The sequence below is a fragment of the Oncorhynchus nerka genome, linkage group LG25 (genome assembly GCF_034236695.1).
Source record: "Oncorhynchus nerka isolate Pitt River linkage group LG25, Oner_Uvic_2.0, whole genome shotgun sequence".
NCBI classification, from domain to species: Eukaryota; Metazoa; Chordata; class Actinopteri; order Salmoniformes; family Salmonidae; genus Oncorhynchus; species Oncorhynchus nerka.
In genome coordinates this window covers 53597199-53611284 of record NC_088420.1, presented here as the reverse complement: position 1 = coordinate 53611284, position 14086 = coordinate 53597199, and the positions used below count along the sequence as shown (strand labels likewise).

The following is a 14086-nucleotide window of genomic DNA, read 5'->3' as shown; positions in this document are numbered from 1 at the left end:
TTCAGTTTCATTGCCATCCTTTCGCTGTTTGCACTATATTGTACTTACATCAAGGAAATGTAGTCAGCATAGCATCATTGTCAACAAGTATGTCATCCAAAGCGCCTACACTGCTACTAATCTCAGTACTCTGGGCCAGTGGTGAAGTCATAATGTACACAGCCAGTGTGTGGGGGGGGGGGACACATACTGTGGACAGAAGCTCCAGTCCCAAATGGAACCCTCACTGGTCCATACATAGCCTATGACCCTTGTTGACTTTCCCTGGCAGAGCCTAGAATCAGGTTTGGGTTAAGTCCATTTCAATTCAATCAATTCAGACATTAGACAGAAATTCAAATTCATTGTTGTTTTCATAGAGAAGCAATAAAGACCATTTTAATTTGAGTTTACTTACTGAATTTACAGAATTGAATTCACACCTATCCTGCCTAGCACTATTAGTAGCCTTGGTGGAGTTTGATTCCACCTTATTGCTTACACCAATACTGTCCTGTTCTGTCCACTAGGGGGTCAACAAGGTCTCCAGGACTGGGAGCTAGAGAGGATATATTTGGGACTGAGCCAAGGAGCAACTGGGTGGGGAAGACAAAAGGAGATAATATGTACAGTGGACACACCTTTTTAATCGTTTTCACGGCAAAAGGGGACGAGGAAAACATGAAGGGGAGCAGCTACGATAACTACAAAGAATATACTGAAACACTACAAATAAAAATATGCAGATGATGATTCCCATGACTAAACGCAACGGAGAGGGATTGGTTGGCCAGCCAGTAGGGTGGGAGGACCATAGACATCGCCCTACAAGTCGCTCTATAAGTCTGACTCGGGCATGTCTGGCATGTCAGCCATCAGGTAGCCGATGCCGTAGCGGCCGTTGGGTGCAGCATCGGGGACCCCTCCACTCTGCTTACGGTAGATGCTGTTGCCAGGCATGGGAGAGGGCGCTTCGCTGCCGGGCGACTTGGCATGGATGAGGCTGGCATCATCGTCCTCCTCGGGCCTGACGCTCTCCTTGATGATGCAGCCCTTTTTGTAGGAGATGGTGGACACCACGCCCGCGTTCTCGTCGATGATGTTGAAGTAGCGGAGGAAGAAGACCACGGGCACGGGCATGATGGCCATCACCACCAGGGAGATGCAAACCGCCAGGCCCCAAGGGGGATATTTAAGGGACTTCTCACTGGCCTAGGAGAGACAGGGAAGGATTGAGAGGTTAGAACTGTATAGTATTACTAATGATACTACTAGTGTGTATCATTATAGCTCAGAGACTCCTCACTGGCCTCATTCACATGGGGGAAGGAGAGCAAGAAGTTACTACTATATATTACTTCTCACTGGCCAGAAACGGATACTGACACTAAAACCATGTTGGGCCCATGTGACAATAGGTTGCATCTTAAATCAGTTTTAAGTGTAACGTCCACTCCTCAAATCTGTGCTGATCTCATAATCCAAGAGGATTGGTGAAGCTAATATGGCAGAGGGCTATCACGTAACCATCCAGGTATCTAGGTATTTTAAAATGAGTGTGGATAAAGGAAATAAGGTAAGTACAGGAAGCAATATAGGACTATAGAAAAAGAGAAAAGAGATATAGATGTGTAGTTGAATTGTTGTTTTGGTGCTGGAGTATAACAAAAGCCTGTGTATCCCATTAACTGAACCGAAGGTCCACTGAACTAAAATACTGTATTTGACAGCTGCACCAGAGACCACAGACACCTCACCATGTCCTCTAGCCAGGCACTGTAGCTGGGTGGGGTCATTCCCAGCTGGATCACACTGGAGCCCAGCAGAAGGATGAGCAGCAGGGGGGTCACGTACTTCCACATGTAGTAGTAGAACTGAAACGGAGTGAAGCCCAGCATGTCCTTCAGGTCCTCAAAGAACCTGGGTGGAGGAACAGGGGAGAAGCAGGGAAAGGATCCCACAGAAGGTGAGGATACATAATGGTACACACTTTAGACTGTGTTGAGTTTGGCAATTATGTTTAACATACAGTACCTGTACAGGATACCAGAGGTGATAGCGGGTACTATTTAAGTCAAGTGTTGTTCATTCACTATTCATGGTTAACTCATTCTGAATACTGAATTTAAAGAATATTTGTCATTGCATTTGGATGGACAGCTTCGAATTTGGAATTATACTCAAGAAAACCACAGATTACTGACATTCTGTATATCATTTGACATATACATACTTGTCAGTCCCGTAGACCCAAGCAACAGCCACATTCTCCAGGATGACCACTATGAGCAGGGGCAGTGTGGCGGAGTAGTCATCAAACATGGCCACCCAGTAGTTCCCAGATCGTTGGACGAACAGCAGGCCGATGAAGAAGGCTAGCAGACTGACACCCACTGTTACAAGAGGGAGAATACACAGACGTTAGTCAAAAGGGACAAGGGGGATAAATGCCATCCGGGTGGTGCTTGAATTATGGTGGCATTTGGGCATGGCATTTTGGAAAAAAAGATTTGATTTGATCTTCCCTTTCTAAATCAACTAATATGGCAGCTTAATGAAATGTGTACCATGATAATAACAATATGCCACCACAAGGAGTACTAACACCACCGATGATACATTTGAGGTAAATGTGGATTTTCTGGAGGCCACAAATGCTAAAATCTAAGGTAATCGCACGTTTTTTACTCACAATGTTATTTCCCTTCATTAAAATGTTCTAACACCAAGTGACACTTTGGATTTAGACACACCAAATGATAAATGAAAAATCTTCGACATATTAAAAGGGTGTGATTAGCTAATATTTTTCTTTAATAGAGACCCCCTCCCTCAATAACAGCTTGCCACTGGATCCTTGTATCCCTTCGTAATCAGTGATTTTCAAGGTGGTAACACCAAATGACATAAAACTGAGGGACACATTATACTAGTAAAAAAAAGAAGAAGGTATTTGAATAGCCTTCTTTGTTTTCTAGCATTCCAAATAATAGAAAGATCTCGAAAAACCCAAAACATGTCACTACACCTCCACACATTACCAGCGGGACAATTTGCTATCCTCAAGTAGTTCCTACAATGCTTGCAACTAGATATTTTGCAATATTAAGGACTTATACATAAGTGACCTGTTTCATGAAGCTAGACGTATGTCGCACGTCACTACTTCACAGGAGAGGCACTTGAACGTAAACTTTTGTTTTGTTTATTAAAATGTGTTTTTTGTTGTTGTCAGAAAAGCCTTCTGGAACATGAACTTTCAAGTTCCTTAATATCAAAAACTTGTAAGCCATTTGTAAATGCAAATACAATTGTTAAATTACGAGCCTAGTTGGTTTGGCCATGGAAAAATACAGGAACCTTCCCGCAAGCCATGATTGGCTGAGATAATGGATGGGCTGGATGAGAGATGAGTTCGGATTGGTCTGCCATGTGGAATGCTTGTGTCTATAACATGAGCTGCTCAGTGTGTGTAAATAATCCTTTCTACCGCAGCTTTTTGGAAAGACATGAAGAACTGCAAAAGTGTTGCTATTGCTCTCACCACTGCTGCCCTGAATTTATCAGGCGTCATCGACAAAGATCAGTGGGGAAATGTTGAGATGGACTACTTTCTGGAGGACGATCATGCCATGCTGACTCTCTCTGAATCCCTGATTTAGGTCAACATTTTTCCTTGAACCAGACATTGTATAGTCTTTTGATGACAGTGATGGGGAAGAAATGGAGATCAACATTGTGGGCTATACTCGGCCTTGTCTCAGGATGGTAAGTTGGTGGTTGAAGATATCCCTCTAGTGGTGTGGGGGCTGTGCTTTGGCAGAGTGGGTGGGGTTATATCCTTCCTGTTTGGCCCTGTCCGGGGGTGTCCTCGGATGGGGCCACAGTGTCTCCTGACCCCTCCTGTCTCAGCCTCCAGTATTTATGCTGCAGTAGTTTATGTGTCGGGGGGCTAGGGTCAGTTTGTTATATCTGGAGTACCTCTCCTGTCCTATTCGGTGTCCTGTGTGAATCTAAGTGTGCGTTCTCTAATTCTCTCTTTCTCTCTCTCTCTCTCGGAGGACCTGAGCCCTAGGACCATGCCCCAGGACTACCTGACATGATGACTCCTTGCTGTCCCCAGTCCACCTGATCGTGCTGCTGCTCCAGTTTCAACTGTTCTGCCTTATTATTATATGACCATGCTGGTCATTTATGAACATTTGAACATCTTGGCAATGTTCTGTTATAATCTCCACCCGGCACAGCCAGAAGAGGACTAGCCACCCCACATAGCCTGGTTCCTCTCTAGGTTTCTTCCTAGGTTTTGGCCTTTCTAGGGAGTTTTTCCTAGCCACTGTGCTTCTACACCTGCATTGCTTGCTGTTTGGGGTTTTAGGCTGGGTTTCTGTACAGCACTTTGAGATATCAGCTGATGTACGAAGGGCTATATAAATAAATTTGATTTGATTTGGATTTGATTTGTTGTCATGGAAGAAGTTGACCGAGTTTTGAAATCAGTGGAATGCCGGTGGAAGCAGACTATGATTGAAAATGCACAGGGAGTCAAAAAGAGAACACAGAAGGCTATTGAATAAAACACCTGTCTCCGGATTACATCTTCAAACTAAGGGCAACCATGGCATCCATGACAGAGAGGATGAAGTGTTCATCCATTTATATGGGTAAGAGTCTAGCTACATTTCATACTTAATTGACCTGTTACTATAGAAAATACACATCAGTATAGTTCAGCTGAGGATACATTATGGAAAAAGGTCTACCACAAACTGACACTCTCTTTTATTTTTCCTCAATTCCTTGTATCTTCTCTCCTTATGTCCTCCTTCACAACGCATCGAGGAAGAAGATACGATAGGGACCTTCTCCAATACGATTGAGAAGGAAACAAGGAGATAAGCTAAGAGGAATCGCAGAAAGGTGAATTGAGATATAATGACCTATATATTCCTCCATCCCGTCATGGACTGACCTGTGAGGAACTCCTTGCGGACTTTGAAGGTGTCGACCAAAGGTGTGATGATGCCCTCGATGGTACCAAACATGCTGCCCATGCCCAGGTTAACCAGCATCAGGAAAAACATGACGGACCAGAAGGGAGATGCAGGGAAGTGGGTCATGGCCTCTGTGAAGGCGATGAAGGCCAGGCCTGTACCTTGCACTGCCTGAGGAGGCGGAGGACAGGGAGGAGAAGGATGACAGGGAAGAAGAAGAAGATTTTACGTAAATTAGTCAGTAATATCCACTTCTAGTAAGACTATTTGCCCTAAGGTTTCACATGATTGGAATGACAAATCTTGACGTGTGTAGACAACATCTAGAGGCAAGTCTACCGCAGTCTGTGGAAAATAGTATTCAGTAACAGTTTACATTGCACTGTTATGACACAAAGAATGTTCATTCGATAGGCGTAGCCAGAGCCATATATTTAGGGTGTGTTCGTAAATTGCCTCCAGTGTGTCAGAGTGTGCTTTGGGTCGTTTTGTAAATTCAGAGCGTTTCGCACTTAGAGTGCACACTGGATGCTCTGGCCGGGTAGAAGGGGTTTCTGACCTCACAACGGCAGTCAAGCACCCAAGCTAACTGGCTAAAGTTGACTAGTTTGCTAGCTACTTCCAGACACAAATGAGAGAACACCTCACTCTGACCATTGTACTCACTTTTAAACAATGCTATGTACAAGATTCCAAATTCTCATCATGTATGAATGAATGGAATGCTCACCTGGCGCAAACATGGCGTCCATTCAACATTTTGGCCCACCTCTCTAAATATATTGCTCTGGGCGTAGCTAATCCTGGTTTGTGACATGACGGTGCAAAAGTCAGTTGTTGTGATGATACCATGTCCGACACCAGTTTTTATGACTGTTTATGTGTTTTCTTCAATGACCTAAAAGTGACTGTCATGATCATGAAAGATGCGAAAAGACACAATATTACCATTCTACATTCTACAAGCCCCCTCACCCATTGCCTTATGTCAGATGTTGTGATGGCCCTCTGCACCGACCAACTCGTTGCATTAGAATGATGTAGCTGTCGGAAGACAAAGGACCCTCACCTTGTTGAGCTCTTCCTCGATGCTGCAGGAGTCCAGGCCCAGGCGCGGGTAATCCTTCTCCGTCACCCCTCTGAGGATCTCCGTCATCTGTTGGTAGTCCTCAGCACTCACAGTAGCGCTGAAGTTGATGTGGTGGGGGATCAGGTCATGGCTGACCTCATTCCCTAGCAAAGCAACGATCTTCTTTGTGTTCCTGAGAGATTGAAAATAATATAAGACCAGATCAAAATGGATACTCTATCATACAAGACCACGCTAATATCGGCCTTGTCACGTGGCTCAGTGGTTACAGCATTATTCAAGTACTGGCCACATACATTGCATTGAATATACTGTGTGTCTCTATGAAAAGTATGATCGATAAAAGCATCTGCTTAACTTCAAGTCACAGGCATATTGGCCTACAGTATAATCACCAAAAGTTACGATTTGGGGGATGAGGCTACAGTTGGGGGATTAGGCTACAGTTCTAAAAGTGAGTGGCTTATAGTATACTACTCACAGTGCAACACACTTGGCGTTCATGATGTTGGCCTTGAAGCCGAGCACGGCGAATACCACCAGGGTGGCCAGCACAGAGGTGAAGAAGTTGATGAAGGAGACCAGCACTGCGTCGAAGTGACAGTTGTTATCCCGTTTGTTGTAGCTGGAGAAGGCTATGACCCCTCCGAAGCCCAGGCCCAGGGCAAAGAAGACCTGTGTGGCCGCTTCGCGCCACACTTTGGCCTCCAGCATGATCTCCAACTGGAAAGAAAATAAATTAAGAATGCACATTTAGACAGTGGTGGAAAAAGTACACAAATTGTCATACTTGGGTAAAAGTAGATACCTTAATAGAAAAGTCGGCCAGTAAAATTCTACCTGAGTAAAAGTCTAAAAGTGTTTGGTTCTAAAATATACTTAAGTATCAAAAATAAATAATTTCAAAATCCTTATAATAAGCAATAAGCAAACCATATTATTGTTTTTTTTATTTACGGAAAGCCAGGAGCACACTCCAACACTCAGACATAATTTACAAACGAAGCATGTGAGTCCGCCAGATCAGATACAGTAGGGATGACCAGGGATGTTGTCTTGATAAGCGTGTGAATTGGACCATTTTCCTGTCCTGCTAAGCACTCAAAATGTAACGAGTACTATTGGGAGTGCGGGAAAATGTATGGAGTAAAAAGTAAATGATTTTCTTTAGGAATGTCGTGAAGTAAAAGTAAAAGTTGTCAAAAATATAAATAGCAAAGTAATGTACAGATATTTTTTACTGAAGTACTTTACACCACTGCATTTAGGTGAGGTGGAAGGAAAAGGAAGATAAACTATAGTTCCAGACACATCTCTCCTCGATGTGGATTTAATTTGACCAATGTTTGACTCTTTAGGACAACACTACGTCATTTATTGTACAATAGTCTTTGTTAAACTTCTAGTAATGGACAAGCGATTGTTTGGACCAGTGGAGCAGATCAGTCGACATGTGAATCATGATTGAGAGTTACCTCCATTTGTCAAAACTGGAGAAGATCAAACAAGGACCCAACAAGGAGAACATAACCAGCATGCTACTGCTCTCAAATAGCCAACAGTATATGTGTGTGGTGGAAGGCTTAACCCAGTTAGAAGGCACACACTACACAACACACAATGAGCCCTGCTTTCGATGTCTTTCTACCTGCATACAGGAGACACAGCAAAGGCCTTTTGAAGTAGAAAGATGTCAGCTGTGTGAGAATCAGCAGACACATGAGACTTTGTTGTGAAATGAATGGAACACGCCGTCGTGGAAACAACCAAATGAAATGATTCCAATTGCTATTGGTCCACGGCAACTGAGTAGCCAAAGACTAAAGTATTAAAAAAATATATTTCTGGCACATTTTCAGTCAATTTGGTTTCCTTCCTCGATCAGTAAAGTGAACAACGCAACATTGATCCATAACTGGATCAAACAAATGCATTGGATAAAACTAGTGCATTGGATCAAACAAGTCTGAGTCCTTGACTGGGTCTAGTACAGTATGTTGGCTGTGTGAAGTAGAATTGTGCTGACTGTACGGTACTGTACCTTGGGTATAACCAAGGAGCAGCATTATGGTGACTACCAGGGGTTAGAACCAAAATAATTTTCAATTGTTTAGTTCTGAACAGAAAAAAATATTTTTGAGATAGAGCAGCGTGCTATGGTGCGGACAAGCTATAGTTGTGTCGATGCATTGGACAGACAAGTACGGGGCGTGAGATGCAACTTAAATTATGCGGGTGGGGAGAGAGCGAGATAGGGTGGAGGTGCTTGGCCTGAAGCGCTGGGCATTTTGTTATGACATGCATTATCTGAATTAGTCCCACAGAATTATGCATACGAATGAGCGGCTCCTATGGAGGAACTTTGAATATCTTTGAACTTCCGAGAGGTGGCTTAACGTTGAACCGGAGCTAGCTAGTCAGCTAACAATCTTGTGTGTGCAGAGCAGCATCAAAATGATATTTTTGTAGTTAATAAATCCAATGTGAAATGTGATAACTATAGTATCCTAAACTAGAATTGAAAAAGTGAATCTATTCTTCTCTCATAAAAAATCTCTCTCCCCAATATCTGAATCACGCTTGTAATGTCAGCAGGGTACAGTAGCCTATGCTTCAGAGGGGGATGGGCAGGTAGCCTACACATGCACACACACTGGCAAAGATTTCCAGCTGGCAGGCAGACACTGGAATAAAGCCCCATTTCCACAGGCACTTCAAATTAGGGCCAAATTCAAGGTGGCTCGAATGGAAATCTCACATTCGAGCTGGATCGAGGGAAACCCGGGCCAGCACAGCCCAGTTTTACAACTGGTGCCAGCTCAATTAGAATTTGGGCTGGTGATGCCATTACCATGCAACCACCAAGTTGATCACTGCTGGATGCTGACACAACGTTTAGCTAGCTCGTCTGGGCTTGTTGCTGGCAGCTATCACATGGACAAGCAGTACTGCAGTTGTTAGACAAGGCACAAATAAATCAAGAAATAGAGTTAAGAAAATATTTACTAAATGAAATTAAATCCAAAAGTAACACAATAAAATTACATAAAAATAACTTTTTTTTTTATTATTATTTTTTAAATATTTTTTTTATTTCACCTTTATTTAACCAGGTAGGCCAGTTGAGAACAAGTTCTCATTTGCAACTGCGACCTGGCCAGGATAAAGCATAGCAGTTCGACACATACAACAACACAGAGTTACACATGGAATAAACAAACATACAATCAATAATACAGTACAAAAAGTCTATATACAGCATGTGCAAATGAGGCAGGCTAAGGGAGGTAAGGCAATAAATTGGCCATGATGGCGAAGTAATTACAATATAGCAATTAAACACTGGAATGGTAGATGTGCAGAAGATGATTGTGCAAGTAGAGATACTAGGGTGCAAAGGAGCAAGATAAATAAATACAGTATGGGGATGAGATAGTTGGATGGGCTATTTACAGGTGCAGTGATCTGTGAGCTGCTCTAACAGCTGGTGCTTAAAGCTAGTGAGGGATATAAGAGTCTCCAGCTTCAGTGATTTTTGCAGTTCGTTCCAGTCATTGGCAGCAGAGAACTGGAAGGAGAGGCGGCCAATGGAAGAATTGGCTTTGGGGGTGACCAGTGAGATATACCTGCTGGATATACCTGCGTGCTAAGAGTGGGTGCTGCTATGGTGACCAGTGAGCTGAGATAAGGCGGGGCTATATATAGGGGGTACCGGTACCGAGTCAATGTGTGGGGGTACAGGTTAGTCGAGGTAATTTGTAAAGTGACTATGCATAGATGATAAACAGCGAGTAGCAGCAGTGTAAAAACAAAGGGGGGGGGGGGCACTCTGGTACCGCTTACCGTGAGGCAGCAGAGAGAACAGTCTATAACTTGGGTGACTGGAGTCTGACATTTTTTTGGTCCGTCCTCTGACACCAGACGTAGCTGCTCTGTCCTGCCTATGCACGGAGAAGCCAGCCAGCTCTATATTATTTGTCGTCGTTCAGTCACGTCTCGGTGAAACACAAGATACTACAGTTTTTAATGTCCCATTGGTCAGATAGTCTTAATCATAGATCGGCCAGTTTGTTTTCCCATGATTGCATGTTCGGAAGTGGTGGTTTACCTACTTGTCCGCAAATTCTTACAAGACACCCCACCCTCCTCCCCTTTTTACACTGTCTTTTCTTCATGTTGTTGATGTGGATTTGGGCCTTGTCTTGACAAAGCACTATATCCTTTGCTCATTAAAACCTCTTTGGGCTATTTTGACGTCCGGATGAAGAGCGTGCCCAAAGTAAACTGCCTGTTACTCAGGCACAGAAGCTAGGGTATGCATATAATTGGTAGACCTGGATAGAAAACACTCTAAAGTTTCTAAAACTGTTAAAATAATGTCTGTGAGTATAACAGAATTGATATGGCAGGCGAAACACAGAGGATTAACCATCCCTTGCAAATTAAAATTCAGCCTACCACTGTTTCCAATGGCTTTCATGTTTATTATGAGGCCAAAACCTCCCAGATTGCAGTTCATAGGGCTTCCACTAGATGTCAACAGTCTATAGAAAGAGTTTCAGGCTTGTTTTTGGAAAAATTTGCTAGAATTTGTAGTTTTTCTAAGTGGCTCCCGTTTTGGCTGTAGTGTTTTCATGCGCGTGGATGAGAGTGCGTTCTTTGTTGTTTATCTCCGGTAAAGACAATAACGATTCTCCATCTCAAACAATACAATTTATTTACGTATTAGGGTACCTTAGGTTAGATTGTTTGACTTGTTTGGATAAGTTTATTGGTAACGCTTGGGATTAATTTTGTACTCATTTTGAAGGAGAGAAACCGGTGGATTATTGAATGAAGTGCGCCAGCTAAACTGAGTTTTCGGGGATATAAAGAAGGACATTATCGAACAAAAGGATCATTTGTGATGTAGCTGGGACCTTTTGGAGTGCCAACAGAAGAAGATCTTCAAAGGTAAGGCATTTATTATATCGCTATTTCTGACTTTTGTGGCGCACCTGCCTGGTTGAAATATGTCTCCATGCTTTTGTATGCAGGGCGCTGTCCTCAGATAATCGCATGGTGTGCTTTCGCCGTAAAGCATGTTTGAAATCTGACACAGCGGCTGGATTAACAAGAAGTTAAGCTTTATTTTGATGTATAACACTTGTATTTTCATGAATGTTAAATATTTATATTTCTGTAATTTGAATTTCGCGCCCTGCAATTTCACCAGATTTTGTTGAGGTGGGTTGCTAGCGTCACGCCTGCGCTAGAAAGGTTAAACAAAAAAGATTTCTAATGTTCGAGGTGAGTAATTGCTGAAACATTATGTACAAAATGAGTTACAAACAATGCGAAAAAACAAAACAGCACAGTTGGTAAAGCCCGTAAAACGGCAGCCATCCCCTCTGGCGCCATTATAATAACCACCATAGCTGGATCCTTCATACATTTTTGCACTACACAAACGTTTATGAGAACATTTAGCCCTTGAATGCAAGCTACCTAATGTTAGCCAGCAAATCAGAGTTGAAACAAGCCAGCTAGCTAGCTAAGGTTAGCTAGCAGGAATATTAGCTGGCCAAGTCATATCGAAAGCTAGCTAGCTACATCATATCAAACCTGTTGTCTCGTTTGCTTAGTTAGCTAGCTAATAACCAATGCCATGGCAAGCAAGGTAGGAATTTAGTTAGCTAGCCTGTTATTCTAGCAACGACGCTAACCGTTTAGCTAGCTAGCTAACGTTAGCAAGCGAAATACATTGCTCTGAGTCTGGCTGGTACTATAGGGGAATGTTAGTTACAGCATGGTGAGGATGAATTAAATTATTCAACATCTTCCAATTTAGCTAGCAACATTAGCGAAGCCAGCTGCAGTCACATATTGGCAACCTAGCAACATTTCTAATTTCTGGGGGCAGTGGAAACACAATTTGAGCTAGCCCACCAAGGCCAGCCCAACCTTGCTTGACTTCAAATTGCCAATGGAAACAGGGCTTAAGTTTCTGAGTGACAAAAAAATGCTGGAATGTAAAATAATGTTATTAACCAGTTCCCATGCTTTTAAAATAACTGTTTTGTTCCGGAACAGTATAGATCACTTTCGTTCCCGGTTCTTATTCTGTTCCTCTGAAAATGTTGTTATTTTCCAGTTTTCTGTTCTGTTCCCTGAACCGGTTCCAACCCCTGCACTGTACTGTACCTTGGGTAAGCATTAGGGTTAGGATACGGTACCTTGGGTGTGAACATGTGTCGGATCCCATCCACGGATCCCTTGAGGAGCAGAGCCCTGACCAGGAAACAGATCAGCACTACGTAGGGGAACAACGAGCTGAAGTACATCACCTGTAAAACAACAACATAAGAACAACCTTATTATAACTCATACATTACAAAGTGAGAGGAAAACTTGAGACTTGACCCTGACTCGTGTTAAAAAAAATACTCTTGGACTTATGGTCAAAGACTTGACTTGCCTAAAGTTATTTATTGACAAGTCCGGCTTAGACCCAAAGTTTGGGATTAATACCGAGATAGATCCTGTGCACTGATGACTTTTGTGCTTTATCTAAATGGATCTCTGAGGCTGCCTCTTGTTGTCTACTCCTGACCTGTGGACACAGAGAAATACACAGCCTTGCGGAGTGCGGACCACAGTAAGTGGAAGAATATTGTCTTATTGTTCAAGATTATAGACTAACATATAAAAAAATATTTCAAGAGCAGCCTTTTTGCATCTTCGTAACATTTCAAAAATCTGAAAAATGTTGTCAAAAAAAAAAATGCAAAAATGCTAATCCACGCTTTTGTCACTTCAAGATTAGACTAGATTTACAATTTACTAGAAGGTATTATCCAGAGCAATTGACAGTAGAGTGCATACATTTTCATACTTTTTCCACATGTACTGGTCCCCCGTGGGAATCGACCCAAAACCCTGACATTGCAAGTGCCATGCTCTACCAACTGAGCCACATGGAACCTACTGCAATGCTCTACTCTCCGGCTACCCAGATAAGGCACAAAACACATTTCAGCTAGCGCTTAACACGACTGCAAGATTCTTGACTAGAACACAAAAACGTGATCATATTACTCCAGTGCTAGCCTCATTACACTGGCTTCCTGTTAAGGCTTGGGATGATTTCAAGGTTTTACTGCAAACCTACAAAGCATTACATGGATTTGCTCCTACCTAATCTAGTCGATTTGGTCCTGCCGTACAGATGCATGCCTTCTTATTGTTCCTAGAATTTCTAAGCAAGCAGCTGGAGGCAGGGCTTTCTCCTACAGAGCTCCATTTTTATGGAATGGTCTGCTGATCCATGTGAGAGACACATACTCTGTCTCAACTCTGTCTTTACTGAAGACTTATTACTTCTTCATCTCTTGAGTGTAGTCTGGCCCAGGGGTGCAAAGGTGAACTGCAAGGCACTGGAGTGACAAACCACCCTTGCTGTCTCTGCTTGGTCAGCTCCCCTCTCTCCACTGGGAATCTTTGCTTCTGACCCTATTACGGGGGCTGAGTCAATGGCTTGCTCAAGCTCAGCCATCCTTCCTGTCCTTGGGCTTGTGTGGTTGGGGAGATCTTCCTGGACTATACTCGGCCTTGTCCCAGGGTAGTAAGTTAGTGGCCTGTTGATATCCCATTAGTGGTGTGGGGGCTGTAATTGGCAAAGTGGGTGGGTTTATATACTGCCTGGTTGGCACTGTCCGGGTGTAACTTTGGATGGGCCCAGTATCCCCCGACCTCCCCCCGTCTCAGTGTCCAGTAACTATGCTGCAATAGTTTATGTGCCAAGGGTCTAGGGTCAGTCTGTCCTGTGTAATCTTAGGCATGCTCCATCTAATGCTCCCATCTCTCCCTCCTCTCCCAGATTACCTGAGCCCTATGGCCATGCCTCAGGACTACCTGGCTTGACGACTACTAGCTGTCCACGTCCCCAGTCCACCTGGTCGTACTGCTGATTCAGTTTCTACTGTTAAGCCTGTGGCTATGGAACCCTGACCTGTTCATCGGACGTGATTCCTTGTCGTGCTGC

The 14086-nt window shown here is 43.3% G+C and overlaps 1 protein-coding gene across 1 annotated transcript in view; it reads right to left on the bottom strand.

The window, feature by feature from the left end:
- Positions 1–14086, bottom strand: part of LOC115109673 (sodium-dependent neutral amino acid transporter B(0)AT2-like) — a 44918-nt gene continuing 30832 nt past the window's right edge. The window contains exons 6-12 of the mRNA XM_029634879.2: positions 12279–12389; positions 6545–6786; positions 6043–6235; positions 4952–5144; positions 2213–2372; positions 1737–1899; positions 1–1191 (exon numbers count right to left, since the gene is read on the bottom strand). Coding sequence (XP_029490739.2) covers positions 817–1191; positions 1737–1899; positions 2213–2372; positions 4952–5144; positions 6043–6235; positions 6545–6786; positions 12279–12389 — 1437 coding nt within the window. The 3' untranslated portion in view covers positions 1–816. The remainder of the gene's footprint in view (positions 1192–1736; positions 1900–2212; positions 2373–4951; positions 5145–6042; positions 6236–6544; positions 6787–12278; positions 12390–14086) is intronic.